The sequence below is a fragment of the Andrographis paniculata genome, unplaced genomic scaffold (assembly GCF_009805555.1).
Source record: "Andrographis paniculata isolate CXL003 unplaced genomic scaffold, ASM980555v1 Contig30END, whole genome shotgun sequence".
NCBI lineage: Eukaryota > Viridiplantae > Streptophyta > Magnoliopsida > Lamiales > Acanthaceae > Andrographis > Andrographis paniculata.
Window position 1 is genome coordinate 1,916,030 of NW_026137563.1, and position 23,090 is coordinate 1,939,119.

Consider the following 23,090-nt stretch of genomic DNA (forward strand, 5'->3'; position numbering starts at 1 on the left):
AAAATGGGGGGAGATTTTGGGGTGAGTTGGAGCCCCTCCCCCCATTTTTGGTACAATCCACTGCAAAAATGGGGGAGATTTGGGGGTGGATTGGAGATGATCTACTGTTATTTTATCATTAGTAATTTATTCATTTTTTTTTAAAAAAATATCATTAATATATATATATATATATTTTTAATTCTATTGGACATTATATTATGCGTAGGAAGTCTTAAATGTATAGCAAAATTCTTGAATCGGAAGCAAGTTAAAAAAGGCGGCAGGTGAAAAACCAAAATCTCTTACATGATATAGGAATGTAAATCATATCGACACTCAATTGAAAAATGGAATATGTGAAAAGCAATAATTAACAGTCAAGACTTCAATCCAAATCAAATGTACATTACAACAACAACTAAAAAATTTTAAAATAAAAATGTATAAGTATATATAAAAAAATAAAAATAAAATAATAATAATAATAGAGATGACTATTTGAGTTAGCTAGCAACAATTCTTGGCTGTATATATAATGGTAACCTACAAGTTAAGGAAACTGTCCCCCACCCACCCCATGAATCAGCAGCTTTGTGAAATTATGCAACTCCTTCAAGCACAAGGGAAATTCTAATTTAGGGCATAGAATCCAAAAAAAAAAAAAAAAAAAGCTGACACAGAAAATGATCACTAAACCCTAATTCTAGCTCATCACCTAGCTAGCTAGCTCGATCGATCACTATCAAACATCAAACCTAACAACATTAATTAATCAATTAATTATAGTATTAATTAAATGTGATTATCTATAAACAAGATAATTAATTAATCGACGACGACCTAGATAGGTAGTTACCGTTATTAGCATGAATACTGCAAGCCAAAGTAACCCACAACCAAATCATACCCCACTTCGATTTTCTTGACTTAGTATGGCTTTCCACTCTGGTTTTCTTCATTTTTGCTACTTAGATTTTATTCTTTGTTTCAAATCAATCTTTTATTTTCTTCTCCTGGAAATAACTATATATATATATATATATATTATGTTGGTAAGTGTATTTATCTTGCTGATGCATGAGGGATCTGGGTTTTTATTTTTTATTTTTTAAATTAAAAAAAAAATCGAAACTAAACAAGTAGTCTTGTAATAAAATTAATGTGTGGTCCAAGGATATCAAATTCAAGGGTTCAGTTAGCAATAATAAATAAAACACAGCCCCGGTGAATTAATTGAAAACAATATATTTCAATATATAAAAATAGGTTACGTGCAATACAAAAACTGTATATATATAAGGCAGGCAGGCAGGCATATAAATTCATGCATGTAATAGACCTGGCCAGTTGATCTACGTACGAATTCATTTTCAAACTATATTTAGAATTTTAATTAGTGAATTGATCATATATATATATATATATATATTTTTAAATTAGAGTTGGAGTTAGTACATAGCTATCTGCAGTAGTGTGAGGTGAAAGGCAGTGTGTGTTGTTGGTGCTTGATAGACATCAGCAGGAAGGATATATATATATATATATATGAGTGAATAATATAATAATGTTTTATTTTATTTTATTTGATGTAATAATGTTTAATTATATAATTGATTTGTTTTTATGTATATGGGGTTGGGCAGAAAGTCAAATTGCATTGAGAGGAATTGGCATAGGTGGGTGGCTCAAATGATTAGCTGGGGATTTATTATATGACTAACTCGTAATTAATCATTTATAAGTGCTGTTAAAAGTTGGTCAAATTTCCTAATTCTATGTATTTGGAGGTTAAATGCGTCACCTCCAAGATTTCTTTGAAACCTCAGTTTGTGAAATTAAAGAAAATTTTCCTAATTTTTTTAAATAAAAAATAAATTAATATATAGATGAATAATCAATTGAAATAATTATATAACCTCTGTAACAAGCAATGAAAATAATTGTCACAAAATGTTTATCCTAAAAAAATAATTAAATAAATATTTATAAAATCCATTAATTAAACCTCTCATGCAAATACCGAACTATAATAAAATATAATTATTTTTAAATTAATTACTACATCACTAATGAATAGGTGTAGCAAAACATGCAAACGGAGGCTGTCGATTGATATATGATAAATCATTCGTCACCAAAATTAATTAATTATGAAATGAAATCGAATGCATCATTAGATGAAATCTAGCTAGATACAAAAAAAAAATAAGTAAATAAATAAATCTAATGATGATCTATATAAACTTTAGATAAATTACTTTCCTTCTTAGTATATATTCATGAGGTGTTTACAGCTTTGTAAAATGCATGGATATAATTAATTAATGTCCTCCTAAATCCTAATTATTACATTAATGAATTAATCCAACGACGACAGAAATTAGCCATTTAAGATTAGGCCATGATACTGAGGACAATGTCACATGCTTGTGGGACTATAAATTAAAATAATATTCTTCAACCAAATTCCTTTATGATCATCACCAATCCCAACTCATCATCTATATATATATATATATATATATATTCATTAAAACACACACTTTATCCTCAAAACCCTAATTCTATCACCACCCCCCCCCCCCCCCCCCCCCCCCAAACACATATATGTATATATAGATATGTGTAGACACACACACACACACAAATTTCTTGATCATCACATGCTCTCCCACTTCTCTTTATTTCTTTGCATTATTCTTATCTTTCTTTTCTCCCCTTATTTCTGTCTGCTTTATTTCCTCTATCAAAACCCCACAATCCAATTCTCTTAAAAACAAAATAAGATCATTGTTAATCACTACCAAATATATATATATATATATATAATAAAATTTGATTAGGGTTTTGTCTTTCAAGGGTTTTTCTACTACTCTGTTCTTGTTTCTTGGCCAGAATACATACACATATTAATTAATATACATACATACATATATATATATATATTTGATGGTTGAAGATTTAGATTTAGTTTGATGGTGAAGGGAATTAATGATTAAACATTGTGAATGGAAATGATAGCTAATATGGCCCTCTTCTGGTTTTGGCATTTAGATTTCATCACCCATCATTGAATGTCTTGGATCAAAACTGCAATCCCCTTTTGGACCCATCTTTTTCTTTATCCCTTTGAGGGTTTCCAATTAATTCTTATATATATACATTATAATTATATAGTCCACAGTCACACCACTTTGCAGTTTGGACACATCATGTGCATTTCTGCAAATTTTTCATTTTAGGCACCCAATCAAAGTTGAAACTTTTGCCCTAAGCACATGTTTCTTTCTATATCCTTACCTCTCCCTTTTTTTTCATTTTTTGACGTCCCGATCGACACTTGTACAGAGGGGCTCGTGTATTTTCGCCATCATTCTTTATCGGAAAAAAATAAAATAAAATTCACAAACATGCATGTTGAGAAATTAAATGTGTGTTGAGATATTAATGTTCTAATTTAATTAAACATTAAGTTGGAACCATAGTGGCACATGATTAATGTATCTACGTGCACGAGCAATGACAATAATGCCAACAGCTTGTTATTTACTACATATGTGTGTGGAATATATTGTTACATGTAACATCAAAATTAATAATTGCACAATCAAATGCGTGTCTTGAAGTTTGCTGAGCTAATTTTTGCTTTTTCTGGTGAAATTTTGATGAGGACAAGTAACAAAATGTTGGCTGAATTTATAGATTGCTTTATTTCAATAAATTGTAACTGTATTTTAATTAAAGACCTCATCTGTTGTAGCCTCTAGGCATGAAAATCCAATAATTGGGCCATATAAATTTCCACACTTTCTTCAACTTCCAGCTGGCCTGCTACACACATATGGACTTTATCTAAGGCCCATAAAACAACCCATTTAGGTCCAATAATATTGAGTCTTTTCAAAATGGGCTTCCAACTGATCCAATCATTTTTAACAAAGGATTTATATATTTTCAAGAATACCCCTGGACATGTATTCATTAAAACCAAGGGGCAAAAAAACAAAAAAAAAAATCTTTTGTATTTCCCTGTGCAAGAATCTCTATACATCAATGGATTGGATTCACCAAAAGTCCTTCCTAACAAACACCAAAAAATTCTGCAACAATCAAAGCTCATATCATTAACACAACAACTGCTACTGATACTGATTCATTGCAGCACCATATGGAGATGGAGATGAAGATCTTCCATTGTAATTCTCCAGGACAATCTCAAACAGTTCACCCTCAGACTCCTGATCATACTCCACACTCTTGATGCTATTCACCGTCGCGGTGTTACTCCTCGTCGCATTGCGCTGCAGTTGCCACTGCGAATCGATTCTTCCCATGGAGAAAAGCTCCCGGCTATCCTCAAACCCCAGCACCGGCGAAGTCGCCGGAGGCCCGACAAAACAGGGGTTGGGAGTCCTCTGCGTATTGGCGAGTGCATATTTGAAAGGGCTCTGCCCAAGATTCACTAACACCATGGTTTCGGCATTGGATGATATTGTTGGATATAGTGGGGCGCCGAAGAACTCGGTCTTGCAATTGATCTCGTGCACGAGCTGGGAATCGACCGTGAAGAATACAATCTTTTGGCCTGGATTGTAGCCGCAGCCGATCACTTTGTCCGGCCTTCCCCAGTCGTCGTCGGAGTCGGTATGGAATGCATGGATCGTCCCTGGTGGAGTTTGTTTGTTAGAACATTGGTTGGTGTTTAGTTTGAGAGAATATAAATTAGGTGCATTGTGTTTTTTTAAGTGCATTGTCACCTACTGATGTTAATTATTTGGCACGAATTGTTAATTCAACAGCTTTTGTCTGTATTCGATTTGAATTTGTAAGAATGATCGGAAAGAATGGTGGTTACCGTCTAAGTGAACTGAGCCTGATGAATTGAAGGCGACTGATCCTGGATATGTCCCCGGAGCTTTTGACGGAAGAGGGCCGCCGCCGGTCAGCCCGACGGAGAGGGAAACGGCGTCGTTTTTACTCTTGCCCCTGTTGTTCTGGCTATGGCTGCTGGCAACTCGATTTGGGGTTTTTCTGGTGTCGGATTCTTCTCCGATGAGCTTGATTTTATCCCCTTCCGACCTCCATCTCCTGGCGGATAAAGGGTCGGCGCCGGCGGAATTCATTCCATTGCAGGATAAAATTGTGACTTCGAAATAGGCTTCCTGTGGAAAAGAATTGTTCCCCAAATTGGGGCCAGGAAGAGGCAGAGCAGCTCTGATTACCGACATGGTTGCCCCAATTTTCTTGGAATTAGGGTTTAGCCTAATTTTCTGCAGAAAATCGGCGGAACCTTCTGAGACTTCCCACCCGATTTCCAGACTGGGTTCGCCGCCGGAATCGGCGCAGGCGCCGAGAAGCAGGCGGGCGGACTTAACCGAGGAGGAAGACGAAGAGGCGAAATCGGTGAAGGCGAAACGCGACCAGCCATTCTCGACGGCGTCGGTGACGAGAGAAGGATGATCGGCCCAACTGAAGGAGGAAGACCGACGTTGGAAAAGATGGTAATTATTATTGTAGGGTTTGATGGATGGTGCAGCAGCCGCCATGGCAAGATGGTGTTGGTGGTGGGGGCTGACCTGGTGCAGCCTGGCAATCCCGCTCTGCAAGCCATGGCGATGGCGATTGAGGTCCCTTTCTCTTCCGATCTCTAGGTCGGGAGATTCTAGGGTTTTGTGGATAGAGCAGCATCGCTTGCAGGCGAGAATCAGAACGACGGAAACAGCGCCTGCAGAAACGGCGATCAGGGTTATCTGTAGCCATCCCACCATCGCTGATCACAACGGACTGCAGAAACGGAAACTCCTTTCAATTTCAGACCAAGAATCTTCTGCTGCTGCTTCTTAAAAAAGGGATTGAATTGATTATTGAAGAATGGCCGGACAAGAAAGTAGACCAAAGATAGAGATAGAAAGTGTGTGTATCTGTTGAGAGAGGCAGAGAGGATTACTCCATTTCCATTAATGACTTTTCTTTATTGACATTCCAATCTCTATCAATAAATGAATTTGATATATATAGAATAATAGATATATATACACACCACACCCACTGATAAAATCCTGTATTAAAAAGGGAGTTTTGTCGAATTGGAATTGGGATTTGACAAACTATTGCAAATTAAACAGACGAAAGGGTCGGGAGTTGGGAGGTGAAGCTTTCCAGACAACATGATATTAGATGGGTTGTGTCTGAAACTTGACATTTTCTTGGGACAACAAAAACAATGTACTAAGGAATGAATCAATCCCAGACAAAATAACACACTTTTGTTGACCTTCCAGAAGGATGTTTTTTGGTCCTCCCTCTCTCTCGATTACTATTATTATAATAATTTTTTTTTTTCATTTTTGTCCTAAGAGTTTTGAAAAATACTTATATATTCTTCTACCTTTTAAGGCTTTCGATTATTTGCATTTAATTTGTTGATTGTAATTCATTTGATTATTATTATTTTCTAAAATGCATTATTCCCCTTTAATAGGGTTCAACTCAACACCATAAAAACTCAAGGACAACCTTATAATTCGACGTCACAATCAAATGATTTGACTTATATCATAGATAAAGTTATCCTTTTTTTTTCTAATTAAAAAAAAAAAATGCATCTTTTGACTGATTAGGCTTCAAGTATTGCAAAAATGATTTAAAAGAATGGGAGAAATTAATTCAAATGTAGAACATCACCAATTTTTAATAAATTTTTACGTGTGACAAATGTGCCAATCCAAGTATGCTTCCACCCATTTATTCTTATTTTCAGATCAAAATATAGGACACATGAATTATTGATATAACAATGAAATGTACTAAATAAAATGTAAAATGCCATCATAGCATGGTGGCATCAATTCTCCAAAAGAAAAAAAATAATAATAAAGTAAAAGTTCCAAAGACACATATATATATATATACATACATAGATACAAAAAAAGAGAAAGGGTATGAAATTTCTATGGTGGGACTGATGAAAAAAGTTCCAAAAACCACCTCATTTGTCTCCTTCACCAAGACAAGAAATGATTGAGGGTTAGGGACATCAGTAGGATAATCTAGGATATTGGAAACTTTGCAACCCACCCCCTCCCCCTTTATTTTAATTTTTTTGTAATTAACTCAAAAGCTATATGTATGATAATTATCTCAGGTGTTTTTTCTTTTCATTTTCTTTAGTAACACACAGGTTTGGTGAGATTTTTGAATTATTACATTTGTAAAAACTCAGTAAGCTTTACCCAATTATTATTTGGATTTTCTTTTTTTTTTTACTTGCGTAATGAATTAAAACTCTGGCCCAATTAAATAGTTGAATTCAAGAAAGGCTTAGGTTAATGTTGGGCCTTTCGTCTAAGAAAGGTAAGTAAATAGGGCTTAGTTATGGGCCTAAAATAAATATAGTGCAATGACCATTTTAACCCGAGAATACGGAAACGCAATTCACAGTTTACACAACCGACGAAGCGCTTCAAAACCCTAAATCCCAATCGTCAGCCAGGAGGAAGATCGGATTTTCTGTAATTTTCTTCCTCGATCCTTAATTATGGCTTCGTTTCCTGCTGGTTTGTGTGTGCGATTAGTTTTACGCCTTCCATTTCATGTATTTTTTTTCTCTGGCAGTGCAGAATAGTTCCTGGAATTGCAATCTAGTTGTACTACTTAAACTCGTCTTTTCACTCAGGATGCGACGTTCTGATTAAATGTTCGGTCTTCCTTCACGTCTTTTTAAAAGTATTTTATTTGCGATTTTCTCTGATCTGAGGAACTGGAAATAAGTTGTTCAATCATTCGGCAACTGAGTGATTTCGAGAGCTGAACTATCGTTTTCAGACTGTCGATTGAAATTATTAATGATTTAATCGTGTCATTTTGCATTATTCTTATGATGGAAATGTTTGGTTTCGACTCTTTGCAGTTAAGGTGTTTGACAAATTGTCTGAACTAGCTAGCTGTAATTTGTTCAAACAGATTGGTTGATTTGTATATTTATCAATCTGGATGATGTTGGGGAAAAGCTGCGAATTGCTGACGAAGAATTGATTCAATAATTGTCCATTCGATTATCATTAAATAAGATACATATTTGATTTGGGGGCATATATAGAATATATGTGATGCTTCTGATTGTCACTAACTGTTGGTGTTCTAAGTTCCTTATTGACGACTGGTGCATTGATAAGATGGTTGTGGATAGGGTTCAAAATTGAAAATCTTTGATATTATTTTCTTGTTTTTACTTTTTATTGTAGTATATGTTATTTATCACAGCAGCCATCCTCTGGATTTACAAACACTTTTAGGTTGCAGACTTACGAAGTGTTCTAATTGTGTCTTTTGAAGTTTGATGGCTGGAAAGGCAGTGAAATCTGTTGTAAAGACAGTGGGAGAGTACCAATATCCATGGCGACAGAAATTGACAAAATACAAGGATGAACTATCAAAGGGTGTCTGGGGTTACTGGGAGCTTGGCGCTTGGAAACCTCTTGGTATCAGTGCACGTCGTCGTGCTCGGCTTCGTAAGGAAGTCCTCAATGCCGGAGCAGATTGGCCATATGATCCTGAAAGGAAGGAGATGAGAAATGTTAGGAAAGGGCATAAGGTTGACAGAATAGCTGCAGAAAAACGACAACGTACTGCCGAACTTATGGAATCTATGCCTCAAATGCTGGCAGATTTTAGAAAGAGGAGGTGGGAGAGAAAGATGAAAGGAGAAGAAGATGCTGCCAAAAAATCACTTCAAGAGTAACAATTTTCCGTAATTTCAAATGGCAATTCCTTTTTCCTAATCTTCTCCAAGTATCAGTCTTGAAGCCTTACTTCCTTTTTGCTAATAGTAAATGAATCATAATTGAAGCATCTAGTTTCATGAGCTTTGTGTTTGCTGATTATTATCATTAGATATTGTCTATCACAGTGCTCCATTGTCTGCTATCATGAGACATTTTATCAATGAAGATATTGTGGGTGTGGAATCTCTTGAAATTGCCACATTAGGTATAGATTGTTATGTTTTCTACAGGAAAGACTTGTTTAAGGTTCTTGGCTATTCCTGTTCCTGTGGCCATTCTTGTTAATCCAACTTTATGTGGATCATAATTAGATAATGTTAGTGGCCTCTTAAAATATTTCCTTGAGGGGAGCTTTTAAAATACAAGCAATGGTATTGGTGGCGCACTAATCACACTGAGATTTAGCCCTCTTGATTTGACATAATGCAGGCACAATTCAATGTCCTTTTAGAGCAGAATAATCATGGTGCCTTTCCTGCTTCTGGAGAAATGCAAATATTAGTAGAGACTTGGAAATGGTTTGCTACTTGATTGTATAAAATGATATCCAATTCACCATTTGGAATTTAAGATAAAGGCATAGCCATGATGAATCATCATCGCTTGTCCAAAAATGGATGGCCTACTTGTATACTTTCCCATCCATTTACTCCGAATACATAATTTATTCAAGCCACTACTAATTACTTTAATTATTGTTGTTATTAAACAATGCATAACCCCAAAGCAGCCCATCCCTCATTAGAGATCTTCCTCAGTTCTCACCATCATTTCCTTAAAATACCAAGAAAAGAACCACGTGAAACACAAGGATTTATTAATACTCCCAAGAGAATATTTCAGCTGGCCAATGTGAACAATTTTCTATTAGGACACTACTGAAGGGTGCAGACTTAAAAGATTTTTTCTTAAAAAATAACTGGAGAGCAGATTTGCTTGCTTTACCTGGCCAGATCCATATAAAGGTGCACTTGCAGGGGCTGAAGCTTCACACAAATCCTTTCTAGATCGAAGCTTCGAAGTCATATCATGACTGGTTTTTACTTGAGAAGTTTGAGTGTGTGTTGGTTGCTAATTTTGTTGCAGGGACAGTGCAACGCAGGTCCATCAGGGAAGAAGGGAGTTTACATTGTGTACATGGGAGCCTCACATGGTTACCCAAGAGATAATCATGCTCAGCTTCTGACTTCCCTCCTCACAAGGTTCTCTTCATTATTTGCATTCTGGGATTTGATGAGATGAGCTTATTTGGTCTAACTGCTACTGCTATTCATTCCCAGGAAGAAGAACCCCGTGGTGCGTTCCTACGGCAATGGCTTTGCAGGGTTCGCAGCCCATTTATCGGAAAAAGAAGCAAAAGCCATAGCTGGGGGGCCTGGAGTGGTGTCTGTATTTCCAGACAAAGATTTGCAGCTCCACACGACGCGTTCTTGGGAATTCTTGAAGTACCAATCTGGTCATTCCACTGCTACGACATGTCCGGCTGGAGCTGACACAGTCATCGGCTTCTTGGATACAGGTGAAGATTAGAAGTCTTGCATTTGTTCTTTATTGTTACCTTCTGAGTTAATTAAAATCTCCTGTTGTGGGATTGCCACTGGTTAGGAATTTGGCCTGAATCTAAGAGTTTCAGTGATGTGGATTTGGGGCCAATCCCAGCTAAATGGAGAGGAAAATGTATGCAGGGAAGAAATTTCACTTCCTCATCCTGCAACAGGTAAAGAAAATATATCAGATTGGATTAGTTTTTTCTGCTGTGATATATGTTTTTGTAATGGTAGATTTGTTTTTTTGGCTGCAAGGAAATTGATTGGAGCAAGATACTATGATAGCTCCGATGGGAGTTACACAATGGGAACGCCCCGGGATGAGGATGGCCACGGCACACATATAGCAGCCACAGCAGCCGGGATGCCGGTTTCCGGGGCTAACTACTATGGCCTGGCAAAAGGTGTTGCAAAAGGGGGATCCCCATCTTCAAGAATTGCCATGTACCGTGTCTGTAGACCCAACGGTGGCTGCCCCGCGTCTGCTATTCTGCAAGCTTTCGATGATGCAATTGGCGATGGTGTCGATGTGCTGGCTGTTCCCTTGGGTGCAGCAGGAGAGCAGAGTTTTAGCAGCGATCCAGTCGCCATAGGAGCTCTCCACGCTGCGGAAAAGGGGATTGTTGTGGTGTCCTCTGCCGGAAACTTTGGCCCTTCTGCTTTTACAGTTCAGAACTTTGCTCCTTGGATCTTCACCGCGGCTGCCACCACCACGGATCGTCGTTTTGAGACTAGCATCATTTTAGGGGACAACAAAGTGGTTAAGGTAATAGTCTTACATTTGGTCAAGAATCACGACAAAGCTTTATCATCATTTATCTCTGAATGTTGATGTGGGAATGGGACTTTTGCAGGGTGGAGGCATAAACTTTTCGAGTTTGAACAAGTCTCCGATATATCACTTAATCGATGGAACCTCCATCGCAAAATCCAACTCGTCCCAACGTGCCGTGGAGGATGCTGGAGACTGCAACCCGGGTTCGCTAGATGATTCCAAAGTAAGAGGCAAAATTGTTGTCTGTAGAAACGTTCTTAGCGATTATCAGCCGAAAGACAAATATGATGAATTGAAGAAGCAAGGAGCCGTGGGGATGATTACCATCGACGACCAAGAAAAATACATCCCATCAAAATTTGGAACTTCTCCGGTTACCGGTGTCTCTTTAGAAGATGGAGACAAACTTCTATCCTACATCAAATCAAACAGGTAAGAACAAGAGAATCCAAATGGTAGCTAATTGTCCTGTGTTTAACTTTCTGCTGCAACAGAAATCCACAGGCAACCATTCTGCCAACTGCCACCATTTTTCATTACAAGCCGGCTCCGGAGGTCGGCTACTTTTCTTCGAGAGGGCCTGGTTTCGGCATTAGTGAACTTCTCAAGGTACCTCCTACCCTCTTTCTGATTCATACGATCGATTCGAATGTTAGGATTTGTTGCTGTGTGTAGCCGGATATTGCTGCGCCGGGAGAAGCCATACTCGCAGCATGGCCGTCCAACGACAGGGCTGAGGCTGTTTTCGGCCAGAAACCGCCTCATTTCGACATGTTAACCGGAACATCCATGGCCTGTGCACATGTAGCAGGCCTGGCTGCTGTAGTCAAGTCTCACCATCCCAATTGGAGTCCCTCTGCAATCAAATCAGCCATTATGACATCAGGTTTGTTCGTGATCTTAACAGAAGAGATTCGCGGATCATCGATAACATGTATTCACCTTGTTGTGCAGCGACTCAGACGAACAATGTGGACGCTCCGATCACAACTCACGCAGGATCGATAGCCAATCCATACGACATCGGCGCAGGGGTGATAAGTCTGTCGGGGCCATTGCATCCTGGGCTCGTTTTCGAGACATCGACATTCGACTACTTCCAGTTCCTCTGCAACACTGGAATGGATACAGATCAGGCCAGAAGGATTTCGCAGACGAACTTCACTTGTAAGGCGAGCATGGACATGAATTATCCTTCAATAGCCGTTGCGGGGGTGATGCAGAATCAGAGCAAGGCGGTGAGCAGAACAGTGACCAATGTTGGAGAGATTAATTCGACTTACATCGCCATTGTTGATGCTCCTGCAGCTGTGAAGATCGAGGTTGTGCCGAAGAAACTGCAATTCACGGATAAGATTCGGAAACTAAAGTTCCGAGTGAAATTTAGAGCTGCAGTGGGCACTGAATCGCGGGAAGACTTCTTTGGATCAATCACATGGTCTGATAAGAAATACAAAGTTCGGATTCCAGTTGTTGCAGCGACTGCTTGATCGATCAAGTGATGTTAAGACTTTATAGATAAATAGTTGCAAGAACCATCGTACTTTCCATCTCATTCTCATCTGTGTGACTCTGTGTATTCTGGTGGCTTTGCCAAGTCGTTAAGACTAAGTGCGGCTGCTAATAAGAAGAAGCGTGTTTCTGTATTTGCGCTTTTTTGTTGTGAAAATATAATTAATGATATAAAAACGCTAGCGTCACGGGCGGGTGATGTGATGGGGCAGCGACCTGACTGCGTCTGCGTCCTCGGTTGCAGAGAAATGAAGGTGAGAACCCTAGGTGTGGCGGGGCCGTCGGCGTGACAAAGAGTAAAGGAAGGGAAAGAAGATCGGAAAAGCTAGAGGAAGTTGGGAGGATTGGCAAGCAAGGAAGAGGATTTAGTCTGTTTGCCTGCCGATTCCTCCCATTCCACTGGCTTTTCTAGATCGGTTTCCTTTCAGTTTCTCTTCTCTTCTCTTCTCTTCTCCTCCAATCGTCCTCGGAGCAGAGCGGAATATGTTCGTTTCGTTGCTATTGTTATCCACCAGCATACCGGCGGTGGTCATTGCTGGGCAAATCAATCGTGGTATGGCAGGGAATGCATAAATATAAGTATACAGGTTATTGGTGAAAGATTAGTGATTTCCCTTTTTCGAAAAGGCAGTCCGAACAGCTCGTAGACTTGATAGTATTATTAAATTGCAGCTACAGGAGCTGAGACTGGAGAAGAGGAAGAAGAAGAACGGGGATGGAGGAAACTTCATGCACCAACCATATAGAAAGTTGTAGTATATAAGAATGCGTATGCATAGTAGGAAGTAGTTAATCATCGTACCATCAGTTATTCACAGTTTCAATCATTCAACGAGGCAGTATACAGTTGATCCCCATCAGTTGTTCACAATCATTACACGAAACTTTCGATATAATTAATTATAACATCCTTAACAAGAACCCTGTATGCTCTCTCTGTAGGATGGTAACTATCCCAGAATATATACTCGGAGACATTTCCACATATTCTACTGTATTTGTTGCAGAGCATGGTCACTTCTATATTCCCAGTGCCACAGCAGCCTTTGTCGTTCACTTCAAACCCTAGAACAGTTCAACCCCAAACCATTATTAATACCCTACAGGAAGAAGAGAATATATATATATATAGGTGTGTGTGTGTGTGTGTTTCTTAGTTATTTTGGAGGTGCGAAGAAGGAATTACCATAATTGCTGGGGTGCTGAATGAGATCAAGAAAAGGTTTGTAAACATCAATGTAGACTACCCTGGACTCTGCTAGGCTTTGGGTAAGTAAGTCGAGCTGAGGTTTCATCTTGCCGTTGACAAGTTGAGCTGCCTGGTTGTAACTGTCTGCACACCTTCTTGTGGAGCCTCCTGCGAGGGTTCTCTGAAATGGCACACATCCGATTGGGGGGATGGAAAAAACAGCGATTCTTCTTGCACCAAGCTTGTACAGATCCTTCCATTCAATATTGGAGAACACAGTTTGGATTGATTGTGATGATACTTTGACTGGTATAGGTAAATGATTTATATATTACCTGTATGAAAATGGAAGCAGAGTCAACGAGGAAATCAGCATAGGAATTAACATCATACTGGAGACGCCGGATTCCAATGGTGAAGTAAGTGTTGGCGAGATCATCGCTGCCGGCAACCACCAAGTGCATAGCGTTGCGGAGAATTTGGTTGGTGGTATCCTCTCCGACTGCTGCTTTCAGCTTGCCAATGTACTCTTTGAATTGCTCCACTTGGCTTGATAATGGCGTCACAGACTGCATTCCCAGGGTACAATTTCATGTCAAGCTTTTTCCTTAAACCATCATATCCATCACCATGAATCTTAATCTAGCAAAATTTACCATTAGGTTGGATGTCTGAGGGTCGTATCCACAGCCACCGGAAGCAAAGCTGACACCAGTTGGAAGATCATGCACTGTCAAATTTGGATCCTGGTAAGCTTGAATCAGGTCTTTAATTCCCAATTCTTCAGCTGCCATTTGGTAACACATCAGCAATGTATTGATCGATGATATTCACATATGCTTGTGTGTGTAAATATGCAGCTCGGTCGATGATCAATGGTTACCAATTATATCAGGGGGGGTCTTGCCATTGCTGAACCTGCCAGTGGGAATGCCACCCTGGAAATCCTTACCGTATGGAACAAAATTGCAATAAATCGCCGTCTTGAGCTTATTGTTGTTGCCCTGATCAACAATGGAGTCTCCAAAGGCGAAGACTGCGGGGATTGTCATGTTCTCTGGCAGTTTCACAATCCCTTCACAGCACCTGCACAATAACAGAAGAAAACCAAACAGCCAAAAGCGCCTCAAGTTATCAAATGGTAATGAATAATTAGAATGAATCTGCTTCATCATTATTATGGCTGCGGAATCTGCTGTTTTGGATTTATATTATATGACAATGTTTGCTGATACAGAGTAGGACTTATATATAGCAGTGCTTGGCAATTATACATGGTGTTGTTTATATCCCAACTTGTAGGCATATCAGCAATGTCAAGCAATCCAAGGTGGTTTAGACGTATGATTTTATATGTATATATAGAGAAATAATTCTGTGCAATATAGGGAGAATGCTTCTTGTTTGGTGGGCTACCAATTTCCATGGGCATGATTAATGTTTATGACAAGATACAATTCTTGATGGGATTGGGTTTATTACCAAGGTAAGGGTGTTGGTAAACAACCACACAGAATCAGTGTTTGCTTGTAGTGGTCTTATTACAAGACAGACAACCCAAACTGAAGTGTAGTATATACACAAAACACCCAAGTGAAAAAAAAAGGTCATTACACTTTATATCAATCTTTGCATAATAGGCATATGCAAGCCTTAATACTGAGAAATTTGGTATCAGGAATACACAAAAGTTCTGATAAAAGTGGCGCATTCACAGCGAAAGCGAAAGGGATCCAACGATGATTGACACTCCGAAGACAAAGCCAGTTTATATTGTTGTCGGAAAGATCAGTGTCCGGTGACGAGGAAAGGGTGCTGGCAAACACCACATTCTATTGTCTCGGAACCAGAACTGGGGAGTTGAACCTGCAATAGCGACAATGGCATCGATGAAAATTATGGCACGCCGCATAAAATTCAAGATGTGTAAAGAATTACGCGAACCTGCAAATGTACTGTACAGGTCGGGCAGGCAACCTCTTTCATCCTCTTTCCTGAATTGTCTGATCTCGTGCCTGATGAGACCTTGCAACTTCGCTCCATCTCTTCCTGCAAAAATCAAGAATTGGTGCAGAAAATAATTAAGTAATCATAAATGGAGGAAAATCAAACTGAATTGCATAACTGAAAATTTACAAAATTAATCCTACTGTATATGGTTGTGAACTGAGGTATAGGTTGTTCATTAAATGCATGTCAAGACGAGTGATAAGTTTCAAGAACTTTTTACCTGAAGCTTCTTTGTGAGATCCTCGTGAGTTTCAATAACAGTTGATCTGCTTGCAGTATCCTTAGCAATTCTCAATCTTCGAGACACTTCTGTCTATAATCCAAAAAAAAAAAAGGTATTGATTAAAGGGATGTTCATTATGAATATATCATCAAAAAAACCAGAGATTACAAGTCACAAGCTTGAGAAATATTTAAGTAGCATCTTATGGGAATCAAGGATTTTACATCTCAGTGTTTTAAGTTTGTGTGTATATTAACATACCAAGCATCGATCACAAACTCTTACGACAGGAGCATCCTCATCTGCTGTGAGAGCAGTTCTACCCTGAGAGCACTTGTTGCAGAAAATATCCCCGCAGTTCCTGCAATGATGCTGAAAAGAGAAAAAGGAGCATAATTTGAAAAACAATCAGTAACATTCATGTTGAACACAAAAAATTACCAAACCAACACAGTACAAAGATGAAGCAGAGTGTTAAAGAGGGATATATGTATCTTGTAGGGTACATACCCTGCGCACAAAAGCATTGAAGTCCACTCCACAAGCTGTGCACTTTGAGATTGCTTCATCAGGAACCTGTTCGGGTAGAACACACCCACACCCACCCACCCACAAAGGAAGAAAAAAATTGACATTAATCACAGAAGGGAAACATAAAAGATACTGCATACAGACAGTGTAGTGTTACGATGACTATAGCACAGCCGACTTCACTTAATTAGAGGAGGGCTGGAATATTTTACCCAGTGATCTTTCTCTTCGATCACTGGCTTTATTAAATTAACAAAATCAACAAATCCCTTCTTTCTCTCGGTGGGCTGTTGGGTAACACTTGGATTTTCAGAAGGACGGATTCTTCCACTCATCTCCTTATACTGCAATTTCACAAACAAACCATAAATCTCATTAAGAAATACAGAGAATAAGAAATAAACAATAATGCTCAAGGTTACTCAGCTTATTCACATCATAAATTTGCACATGGTGAAATTACCAACTGATGCTACAAAACCACACAAATACATGCTTGACCAGAAGTGCTTCATAACTACAAAAGTATAAGTAGATGGCGAATGGCAATATATTCATACGACAAACCACAAACCTGTATAATTACTGCAGTAACAGTGTCCAAAATGGTGTTCGTGGTGTAACTATTAGACTTCAATCTAATGCGCCTTGGTTCCAAGTCCACTGAACTCTTCGACCAGAAGGCAAATATGGATGAATCGATGGCCTACACACACAGGTAAGCCAGTACTTTAGTGAACATGGTCTGTAAGGGAAATAAAAATCAACAAACTGGAACCAACAAAAACTATTACAAAGTTAACAACTCTCATTTTAAACGTTAGCGTTGCATTACTGTGGTCCCAGAAGGATCTATCTAATCAAGCAAAATTTGTTATTTATTGGCATATCAGGGGACATGATTTATATGCTTATTCACACATTATTGACAAGACCATATTCTATCCATAGTACAACTCAGATACATAGCAACCCCATAAATACAGAAATCTTGGTATATGTTTATTGACACTAACCAATTGCACATAAATTAAAATGGGGCTTTTTAAGAGGGGGAGCTGGTTTGTTTACTTATAGGAAAAATGCCCATGAGTAACACCATATATCTTGAAATAATATAATGCTCTCATCTTTAAAAACGAAAAAGAGAGACATACTTCACATTTGGTTATGGCATCAAGAAGATAAATTCTCAAAACCCGACTGGTACTAGGATCCAACATGCGAATTCCATCCAAGCCAATCTGAAAACACTCAAAAGATTTTAAAAAATAAAAAAGAAACTGATGTTAGAATGTTATACAGTTTTCTGCATATATAGAACTATAAGAATACAAGCATGCTTTGTATGCAATCATTATGGAACAACACAAATAATCACAGAACTTGTAGGTTTTCAAAATAACATATAATCCACTGCACAATATAGCATGACAAGATCATTCTACAAGCACATCACAGAATAAGAGGAGAACACCATCAACATTACCAACATGTAAGTTTAGCCTCTCATATTCTCAAAAAATATCTAGTTCAAACTAAGACATAAAACATTATACCATCCATGTTATATCATAAGTTCAGCATTCTTGTATATTTTTGTCTCTTAAGTTCAACCATTTCTTTTCAAGTGGTTGAAGATGAACTATGCATCCAACTTGTTTAAAATGTCGACAGGTCTACCATTGCAATTGAATTACTGCATTTAAACAAGGAAACCAAAGGTGAAAAGCAACAAGAATTCTAAAACCTGACAGAGGACATCCATGGTGTTCTGTCCAGCACTCTCTGCCAGCAACTTCACCCTAAACTTCTGAACCCCGCTTTTGGCATCCTGCTGGGTATCTGCCTTAGGAACTGCCCTCACGACCTTCAATCCAGAATTCACAGGCTTCTCATTACCCGCAGTAGAGGAAGGATGCCCAATTGGCCTGCCAAAATCATCGAAGCCAGACCAAGATGAAGACTTGGGAGCAGTTCCCCGAGCTCCGTACGGCTCGGTGTTCCCCCTGTAAGCATATACCCCTTCATTACTCCCATAGATGCTCTCATTTTCATACGCACTGTACCCACCACTCTCCGCTGGTTTTCCATAAAACTCGGACCTCGAATCCGACCTGCTTCGACTCAAGCTCGCGTCGCGATTATCGTACGGGGAATCGAAAAGATTGGAATTCAATTGAGGGTATTGGGAAGGTGGGTGGATTGAGGGGTAACGTGAATTGTGGGGAACGAGACTAGGGTCAGGGTTCGGAGTGTAATTGGGGGCCGGCTCATCATACGACCGGTTGTAGGACGACGATTGAACTGGAAATTGACCTTGGGCTTGGGATGAGGGTCCATGAACTTCGAATTGGGAGAGAGGGTAGGACGATTGAGGCTGAGAATACGAAGGCACAGTCGGGACGGGCTCCGGCGTCGGGTTAAATGAAGGGTAAGACGAGGAATACGCGGTGGTAAAATCGGCGGGGGAAGGTGAATAAGGCGTGTGACCGCTGGGAGAGTACGGCGGCGCAGAAGCATAATACGGCGGCGCGTGGTTAAGTGCTTCGTTCGTATCTGGATTCGGATTCGGATTCGAGCTGTAGAGCTGCGGGTAGTTCTGCATCTGGTAATATACCGGAGAAGTGTAATCTGGATTTTGCATATTTTCGGCGAACTAGAGAATATTCCGGCGATCGGTGATCGATTTCTTTCAGTGCGCCACAGAGTAGACGGAATTTTCACGCACAGGCTTTCCTTGCGAATCTGATCTGAATAATCAACGATGGAGATGTTGGAGAGTATAATTGCAGACGAAAATCAAAAGATTAGGGCTTCTTATCTTCTTCTTCGACAGCTAATTTTGCCATATATATATGGAGCACAAGGCATAAATAAGGCGATGCAGAAGATGATTGGATCTGGATTCTGTTTTGAATTATTTATTTATTATGGTCCTAAATAAGGCTAAGAGATTTCTAACCTATTTCAAATAATTACATTTAATGATCAATAATAGGAGGAGTATATTAAAATATTGATAATCAATTTTTAATAACTAATCTTTTTATTGTTATTATTATTTTATTGTTAGCATAGACTTGCCTATTTATTTTCATCAATATTGTAGCGTTTAATTATATATGATATCCATCCAATATTTATTTGAGAGGAGAGGAGAGCAGTAGTACAGTACACACACGCAAAGAGCATTATGAATCTGAATTCTGAGCAATGGCAGCAGGCAGCAGGCAGCAGTTGGGACAAACTCATTTATTATTATAAATCAAAAAATAAATAAATATATAAATGGCCATTCTGGGCTGGCTTCAAAATCTTTTACTGCCAGTTTCATAAAAAGCCTCCCAATTCCATTGTAACATCAAATCAAATCAAATCAGCTGGGGTGTAATCTAAATCAGGAAACATGTCATAAAACTCCCAATTCAAAACAAATATTGGAAATAATAACAAAAGCTGCAGCAGAAGCAACTGCCCAACCCAAGATTCTTTACTATTCATATTGGAATGATTTTATGGGTCTGTCTGTCAGTTGCATTGCATCTCCCACAAATAGACACATACATACATATATATATAAATAAAAATATGTCTGAAGATCCTCAACTCAATCAGACACAGACAACAATTAGGGTACTAGACTAGGACTAGGAGTAGGGTCGGATAATACTACAATAGTGTGATTCATGATATCACTGCACTAAAGTAAAACTACTAAACCCCTAAAACAAGGACTGGTCAAAAGTGGGGTTGGGTTGGGATTGGGTTAATTGGAAGATTGGGATGATGATGCGTAGGTACCCTACCCCCACCCCACCCCTACCCCACCCCTACCCTACCCTACCCCTAAGAACTGAAACGATAGCTGGTTTACTTCAGTACTATCTATCTATCGATCCTTCTTCTTTAATTAATCCCATTCCCATTCCCATGCATGGCTGAGGTGAAAAGTTTCTTTTGTACAGTGAGTGAGCAGGGTTATTAATGGAGGGAGACGTCCAAAGTGGTTTCTTTCACTGTAAAACAGATAGGACAGTGCCCCAGAAATGACTCACAGATCTTGCAGCAACAGAGGTGTGTGCAAGGTAGGAACACCACGCACACCCTTCTAGCTTGGCACAATTTACAACCCACAATCTTCCATTTCCTTTCTTTTCCATTACCTTTTCCTGCTGCTGCTGCTGAGGAAGAAGCAGAAAAAGAAGACGACCCACAAAACGACAAAGCATCGTCGTCATCGACTTCTTCTTCTTCTTGTTCTTTCCCTCTCGAGCTGATCATCTTCCTGCTCAGATCTGCAAAAATGGCGCGCTCCTCCCAGGCCATGTGTTCCCAATATCTGGCTTTCATTTCTGCTGCGGTGACCGCTTCCTGAAGCTCCTTCAATCTGTTTCTCGCCATAGCCATCTCTTCCTCCTCCTGCTGCTTCAGGCTCCTGATTACGGACTCGTATTTCTGCTTCATCATTTCTTGCTGCAGCCTCGATTCTTGCAGGACCGCACTCGTCCATTTATTACACTGTTTCAGAAGAAATCAGAGACACAAACGTTATATATAAGGGGAACAAAAGGGTCTGGCTTTGGATTTGGATTTGGTTACCTCACCTCGAACTGAATGAAAGCATCAAGATCCTCCCGCTGCCTTTGGAGTTGAGGGAACAGAGAGTTGTGTGGAGAAATATCCACAGGAAATTGCTGGAGATGATTAGTTAGCAGTTCTTCGTCGGTGGCCACGAACCAGCAAGCACCATCGATGTCGGGCAGGAAGAAGGATCCAGAGCTCATGCTTTAAATTCAGTAGCAGACGAGAGAGCAATCGATCAGAAGAGGGTTTGGGTGTGGCCTTAATTCCTTCTAAGAAAGAAATCCTGCAGGGAAGGGAAGACGAGAGAGAATTAGGATTATATAGGGGAAGAAGTGGAGTGGAGTGGAGTGGGGTAGGTTGGATAGATGACATATCTTACATCAAGAACAGAAGTCTGCTTCTGCTGCTGCTGCTGCTGCTGCTAGATATGGATATATATATATATGTATAGATGTGTGTATGTATGTGCATGAAGAGGACAGGAATCTGTGTGCCTTTAGTGTTAAGTTAAATGGGTTTTCAGGTTTGTTTTTTATTTTTTTGTTTCTGAATGACGGAAGCGATAAAGTAGCCTTTATGCAGATTATATATATATTTGCAGGTTCAGTTTTTGGCGGTGTGTTTTAGGCTTTCTTCTTTTTCTTTTTCTTTTTCTTTTTTTTTTTTCTAAAACAAAATTATGAAAATTATATAAATATATATATATTTAGGGCTGACCTCTACACAGTATTTTTTTCAAACCCGGCCAGCTTCCCATCATCGATATTGGCTGCAAAATAGCAGCAAAAGTTGTCATTTGTATTATTATTTTTTTAATTTTTTTAAATATTTATAATAATTATAAGGTAAAAAGATATATATACAATATATATATGTCATTATGTAGAAAATAGAATTTTTTATAATACGAATAAATAAAAATTTAAATATATATAGGGTATAATATAAATTTATAATCAAATTATACAATATAAATTTTATCAATTAAATTTAATATACATTTTTATATTATTTTATTCATTATCCATCAAATCAATACTCATTGAAACTCCCGAAACTCCAACCAAACCCAAACAAAAAGAAACAACAAAATTCAAACTTATTCCAAAATTCAAATAAAAACCAAACCCAAACTCAAATTTCACTTCATTTATATATATATATATATTATCTTTATTTTTATTAATATATTATCTATTCAATGATTTTTCTATCCAATTCATAAATTTACCATTCACAAAAGAAACAACAAAATTCAAACTCATCCCAAAATTTAAATAAAAATCAAACTCACATTTTTTCACTATTCATCCCTTTTTTTTTTCCCAAAAAATCAAATCAAACACCTATTTTTTATTTTTTATATTATACTAAAAATCAATTTTACATATCCAAACCTCCAAACAAACACACCCTAAATGTTACCTCCAAACAAACACACCCTAAATGTTTTATTTTTTAAAAATGATCTAAAAAACAAGAATTCCAACGATTGAAACTAAAACTTAAGTTACAAAACCAAACTAAACAAATTTGGGGACTGGGTCAATAGCTTTAGGCTAAGCCCGCACGGATTTATTTTTTATATTCTCCAAAATGCTTCGTAATAGTGGAATTCACTTGGGAGTTATAAGATGTAAAATTTTCTTCATAATTTTCAATGTGGAACTTGAATTTGCACCACAACAAAAGCTAGGTAATGTTGTCACGGACCAAAGCTTTGGCCGAGCAATGCCGAAGGAGCTGCAAAGGAGCGTCGAGGAGGGGCTACGGCACGCGAACACAAAAAGGCTAGCGGAGATCCTTGGACATGTTCTGGAATTTTCTAGATTACTCTGGAACATTCTAGAAGCCGAGTCGATATTTATCCACTAAATTTATATTTTTCTTTACTTAGATATCATTATCCATATCTCTTTAAATATCTATATCAGTAGGTTGATAAGATATG

At 38.5% G+C, this 23,090-nt stretch overlaps 6 protein-coding genes across 10 annotated transcripts; 2 read left to right on the plus strand and 4 right to left on the minus strand.

The window, feature by feature from the left end:
• Positions 1–3,987: 3,987 nt before the first annotated feature.
• LOC127246854 (uncharacterized) lies at positions 3,988–6,096 on the minus strand. The gene is made up of 2 exons (XM_051268463.1): positions 4,838–6,096; positions 3,988–4,648 (listed from the first exon to the last, which is right to left on the minus strand). The coding sequence occupies exons 1-2, from the start codon at positions 5,748–5,750 to the stop codon at positions 4,122–4,124; spliced, it is 1,440 nt and encodes a 479-aa protein (XP_051124420.1). The 5' UTR covers positions 5,751–6,096; the 3' UTR covers positions 3,988–4,121.
• Positions 6,097–7,401: 1,305 nt separating this feature from the next.
• Positions 7,402–8,950, plus strand: LOC127246855 (uncharacterized). Of its 3 annotated transcripts, none has more exons than XM_051268464.1 (2): positions 7,402–7,493; positions 8,317–8,950. In XM_051268464.1, exon 2 carries the CDS (start codon positions 8,321–8,323, stop codon positions 8,720–8,722), a length of 402 nt encoding a protein of 133 aa, XP_051124421.1. In that variant the 5' UTR covers positions 7,402–7,493; positions 8,317–8,320; the 3' UTR covers positions 8,723–8,950. The 3 variants fall into 3 exon arrangements, with proteins under 3 accessions (XP_051124421.1, XP_051124422.1, XP_051124423.1); XM_051268465.1 differs by having other exon boundaries at positions 7,410–7,538; XM_051268466.1 differs by lacking the exon at positions 7,402–7,493 and adding an exon at positions 7,550–7,678.
• A 136-nt stretch (positions 8,951–9,086) lies between these two features.
• On the plus strand, positions 9,087–12,733 carry LOC127246851 (CO(2)-response secreted protease-like). Of its 2 annotated transcripts, XM_051268460.1 has the most exons (9): positions 9,087–9,730; positions 9,852–9,967; positions 10,046–10,284; positions 10,371–10,482; positions 10,568–11,078; positions 11,167–11,519; positions 11,582–11,696; positions 11,763–11,973; positions 12,042–12,733. In XM_051268460.1, the coding sequence occupies exons 2-9, from the start codon at positions 9,903–9,905 to the stop codon at positions 12,575–12,577; spliced, it is 2,142 nt and encodes a 713-aa protein (XP_051124417.1). In that variant the 5' UTR covers positions 9,087–9,730; positions 9,852–9,902; the 3' UTR covers positions 12,578–12,733. The 2 variants fall into 2 exon arrangements, with proteins under 2 accessions (XP_051124417.1, XP_051124416.1); XM_051268459.1 differs by lacking the exon at positions 9,087–9,730 and having other exon boundaries at positions 9,738–9,967.
• Positions 12,734–13,410: 677 nt separating this feature from the next.
• Positions 13,411–14,963, minus strand: LOC127246546 (GDSL esterase/lipase EXL3-like). The gene is made up of 5 exons (XM_051267987.1): positions 14,672–14,963; positions 14,445–14,575; positions 14,124–14,357; positions 13,786–14,041; positions 13,411–13,664 (listed from the first exon to the last, which is right to left on the minus strand). The coding sequence occupies exons 1-5, from the start codon at positions 14,961–14,963 to the stop codon at positions 13,474–13,476; spliced, it is 1,104 nt and encodes a 367-aa protein (XP_051123944.1). The 3' UTR covers positions 13,411–13,473.
• Positions 14,964–15,339: 376 nt separating this feature from the next.
• Positions 15,340–19,460, minus strand: LOC127246853 (protein FREE1-like). Of its 2 annotated transcripts, XM_051268461.1 has the most exons (9): positions 18,303–19,458; positions 17,710–17,796; positions 17,127–17,258; positions 16,765–16,896; positions 16,532–16,597; positions 16,283–16,393; positions 16,019–16,111; positions 15,733–15,837; positions 15,340–15,654 (listed from the first exon to the last, which is right to left on the minus strand). In XM_051268461.1, the coding sequence occupies exons 1-9, from the start codon at positions 19,197–19,199 to the stop codon at positions 15,577–15,579; spliced, it is 1,701 nt and encodes a 566-aa protein (XP_051124418.1). In that variant the 5' UTR covers positions 19,200–19,458; the 3' UTR covers positions 15,340–15,576. The 2 variants fall into 2 exon arrangements, with proteins under 2 accessions (XP_051124418.1, XP_051124419.1); XM_051268462.1 differs by lacking the exon at positions 17,710–17,796 and having other exon boundaries at positions 18,303–19,460.
• A 954-nt stretch (positions 19,461–20,414) lies between these two features.
• On the minus strand, positions 20,415–21,411 carry LOC127246829 (E3 ubiquitin-protein ligase BOI-like). The gene is made up of 2 exons (XM_051268419.1): positions 21,160–21,411; positions 20,415–21,073 (listed from the first exon to the last, which is right to left on the minus strand). Exons 1-2 carry the CDS (start codon positions 21,337–21,339, stop codon positions 20,537–20,539), a joined length of 717 nt encoding a protein of 238 aa, XP_051124376.1. The 5' UTR covers positions 21,340–21,411; the 3' UTR covers positions 20,415–20,536.
• Positions 21,412–23,090: the final 1,679 nt, after the last annotated feature.

Coding starts and splice junctions, on each gene's coding strand:
- LOC127246854 (XM_051268463.1), bottom strand. CDS start 5,750: ATGGTGGGATGGCTACAGATAACCCTGATCGCCGTTTCTGCAGGCGCT. Junction 4,649..4,837: donor AGGCTCAGTTCACTTAGACG/GTAACCACCATT, acceptor AAACTCCACCAG/GGACGATCCATGCATTCCAT.
- LOC127246855 (XM_051268464.1), top strand. CDS start 8,321: ATGGCTGGAAAGGCAGTGAAATCTGTTGTAAAGACAGTGGGAGAGTAC.
- LOC127246851 (XM_051268459.1), top strand. CDS start 9,795: ATGACTGGTTTTTACTTGAGAAGTTTGAGTGTGTGTTGGTTGCTAATT. Junction 11,697..11,762: donor GCATTAGTGAACTTCTCAAG/GTACCTCCTACC, acceptor TGCTGTGTGTAG/CCGGATATTGCTGCGCCGGG. Junction 11,974..12,041: donor ATCAGCCATTATGACATCAG/GTTTGTTCGTGA, acceptor CTTGTTGTGCAG/CGACTCAGACGAACAATGTG.
- LOC127246546 (XM_051267987.1), bottom strand. CDS start 14,963: ATGATGAAGCAGATTCATTCTAATTATTCATTACCATTTGATAACTTG. Junction 14,576..14,671: donor GACCCCCCCTGATATAATTG/GTAACCATTGAT, acceptor ACCAAATGGCAG/CTGAAGAATTGGGAATTAAA. Junction 14,358..14,444: donor CTCAGACATCCAACCTAATG/GTAAATTTTGCT, acceptor CTGGGAATGCAG/TCTGTGACGCCATTATCAAG.
- LOC127246853 (XM_051268461.1), bottom strand. CDS start 19,199: ATGCAAAATCCAGATTACACTTCTCCGGTATATTACCAGATGCAGAAC. Junction 16,598..16,764: donor TCGAAGAGAAAGATCACTGG/GTAAAATATTCC, acceptor CTACCCGAACAG/GTTCCTGATGAAGCAATCTC. Junction 15,838..16,018: donor ATCTCACAAAGAAGCTTCAG/GTAAAAAGTTCT, acceptor TGATTTTTGCAG/GAAGAGATGGAGCGAAGTTG.
- LOC127246829 (XM_051268419.1), bottom strand. CDS start 21,339: ATGAGCTCTGGATCCTTCTTCCTGCCCGACATCGATGGTGCTTGCTGG. Junction 21,074..21,159: donor ATGCTTTCATTCAGTTCGAG/GTGAGGTAACCA, acceptor CTTCTGAAACAG/TGTAATAAATGGACGAGTGC.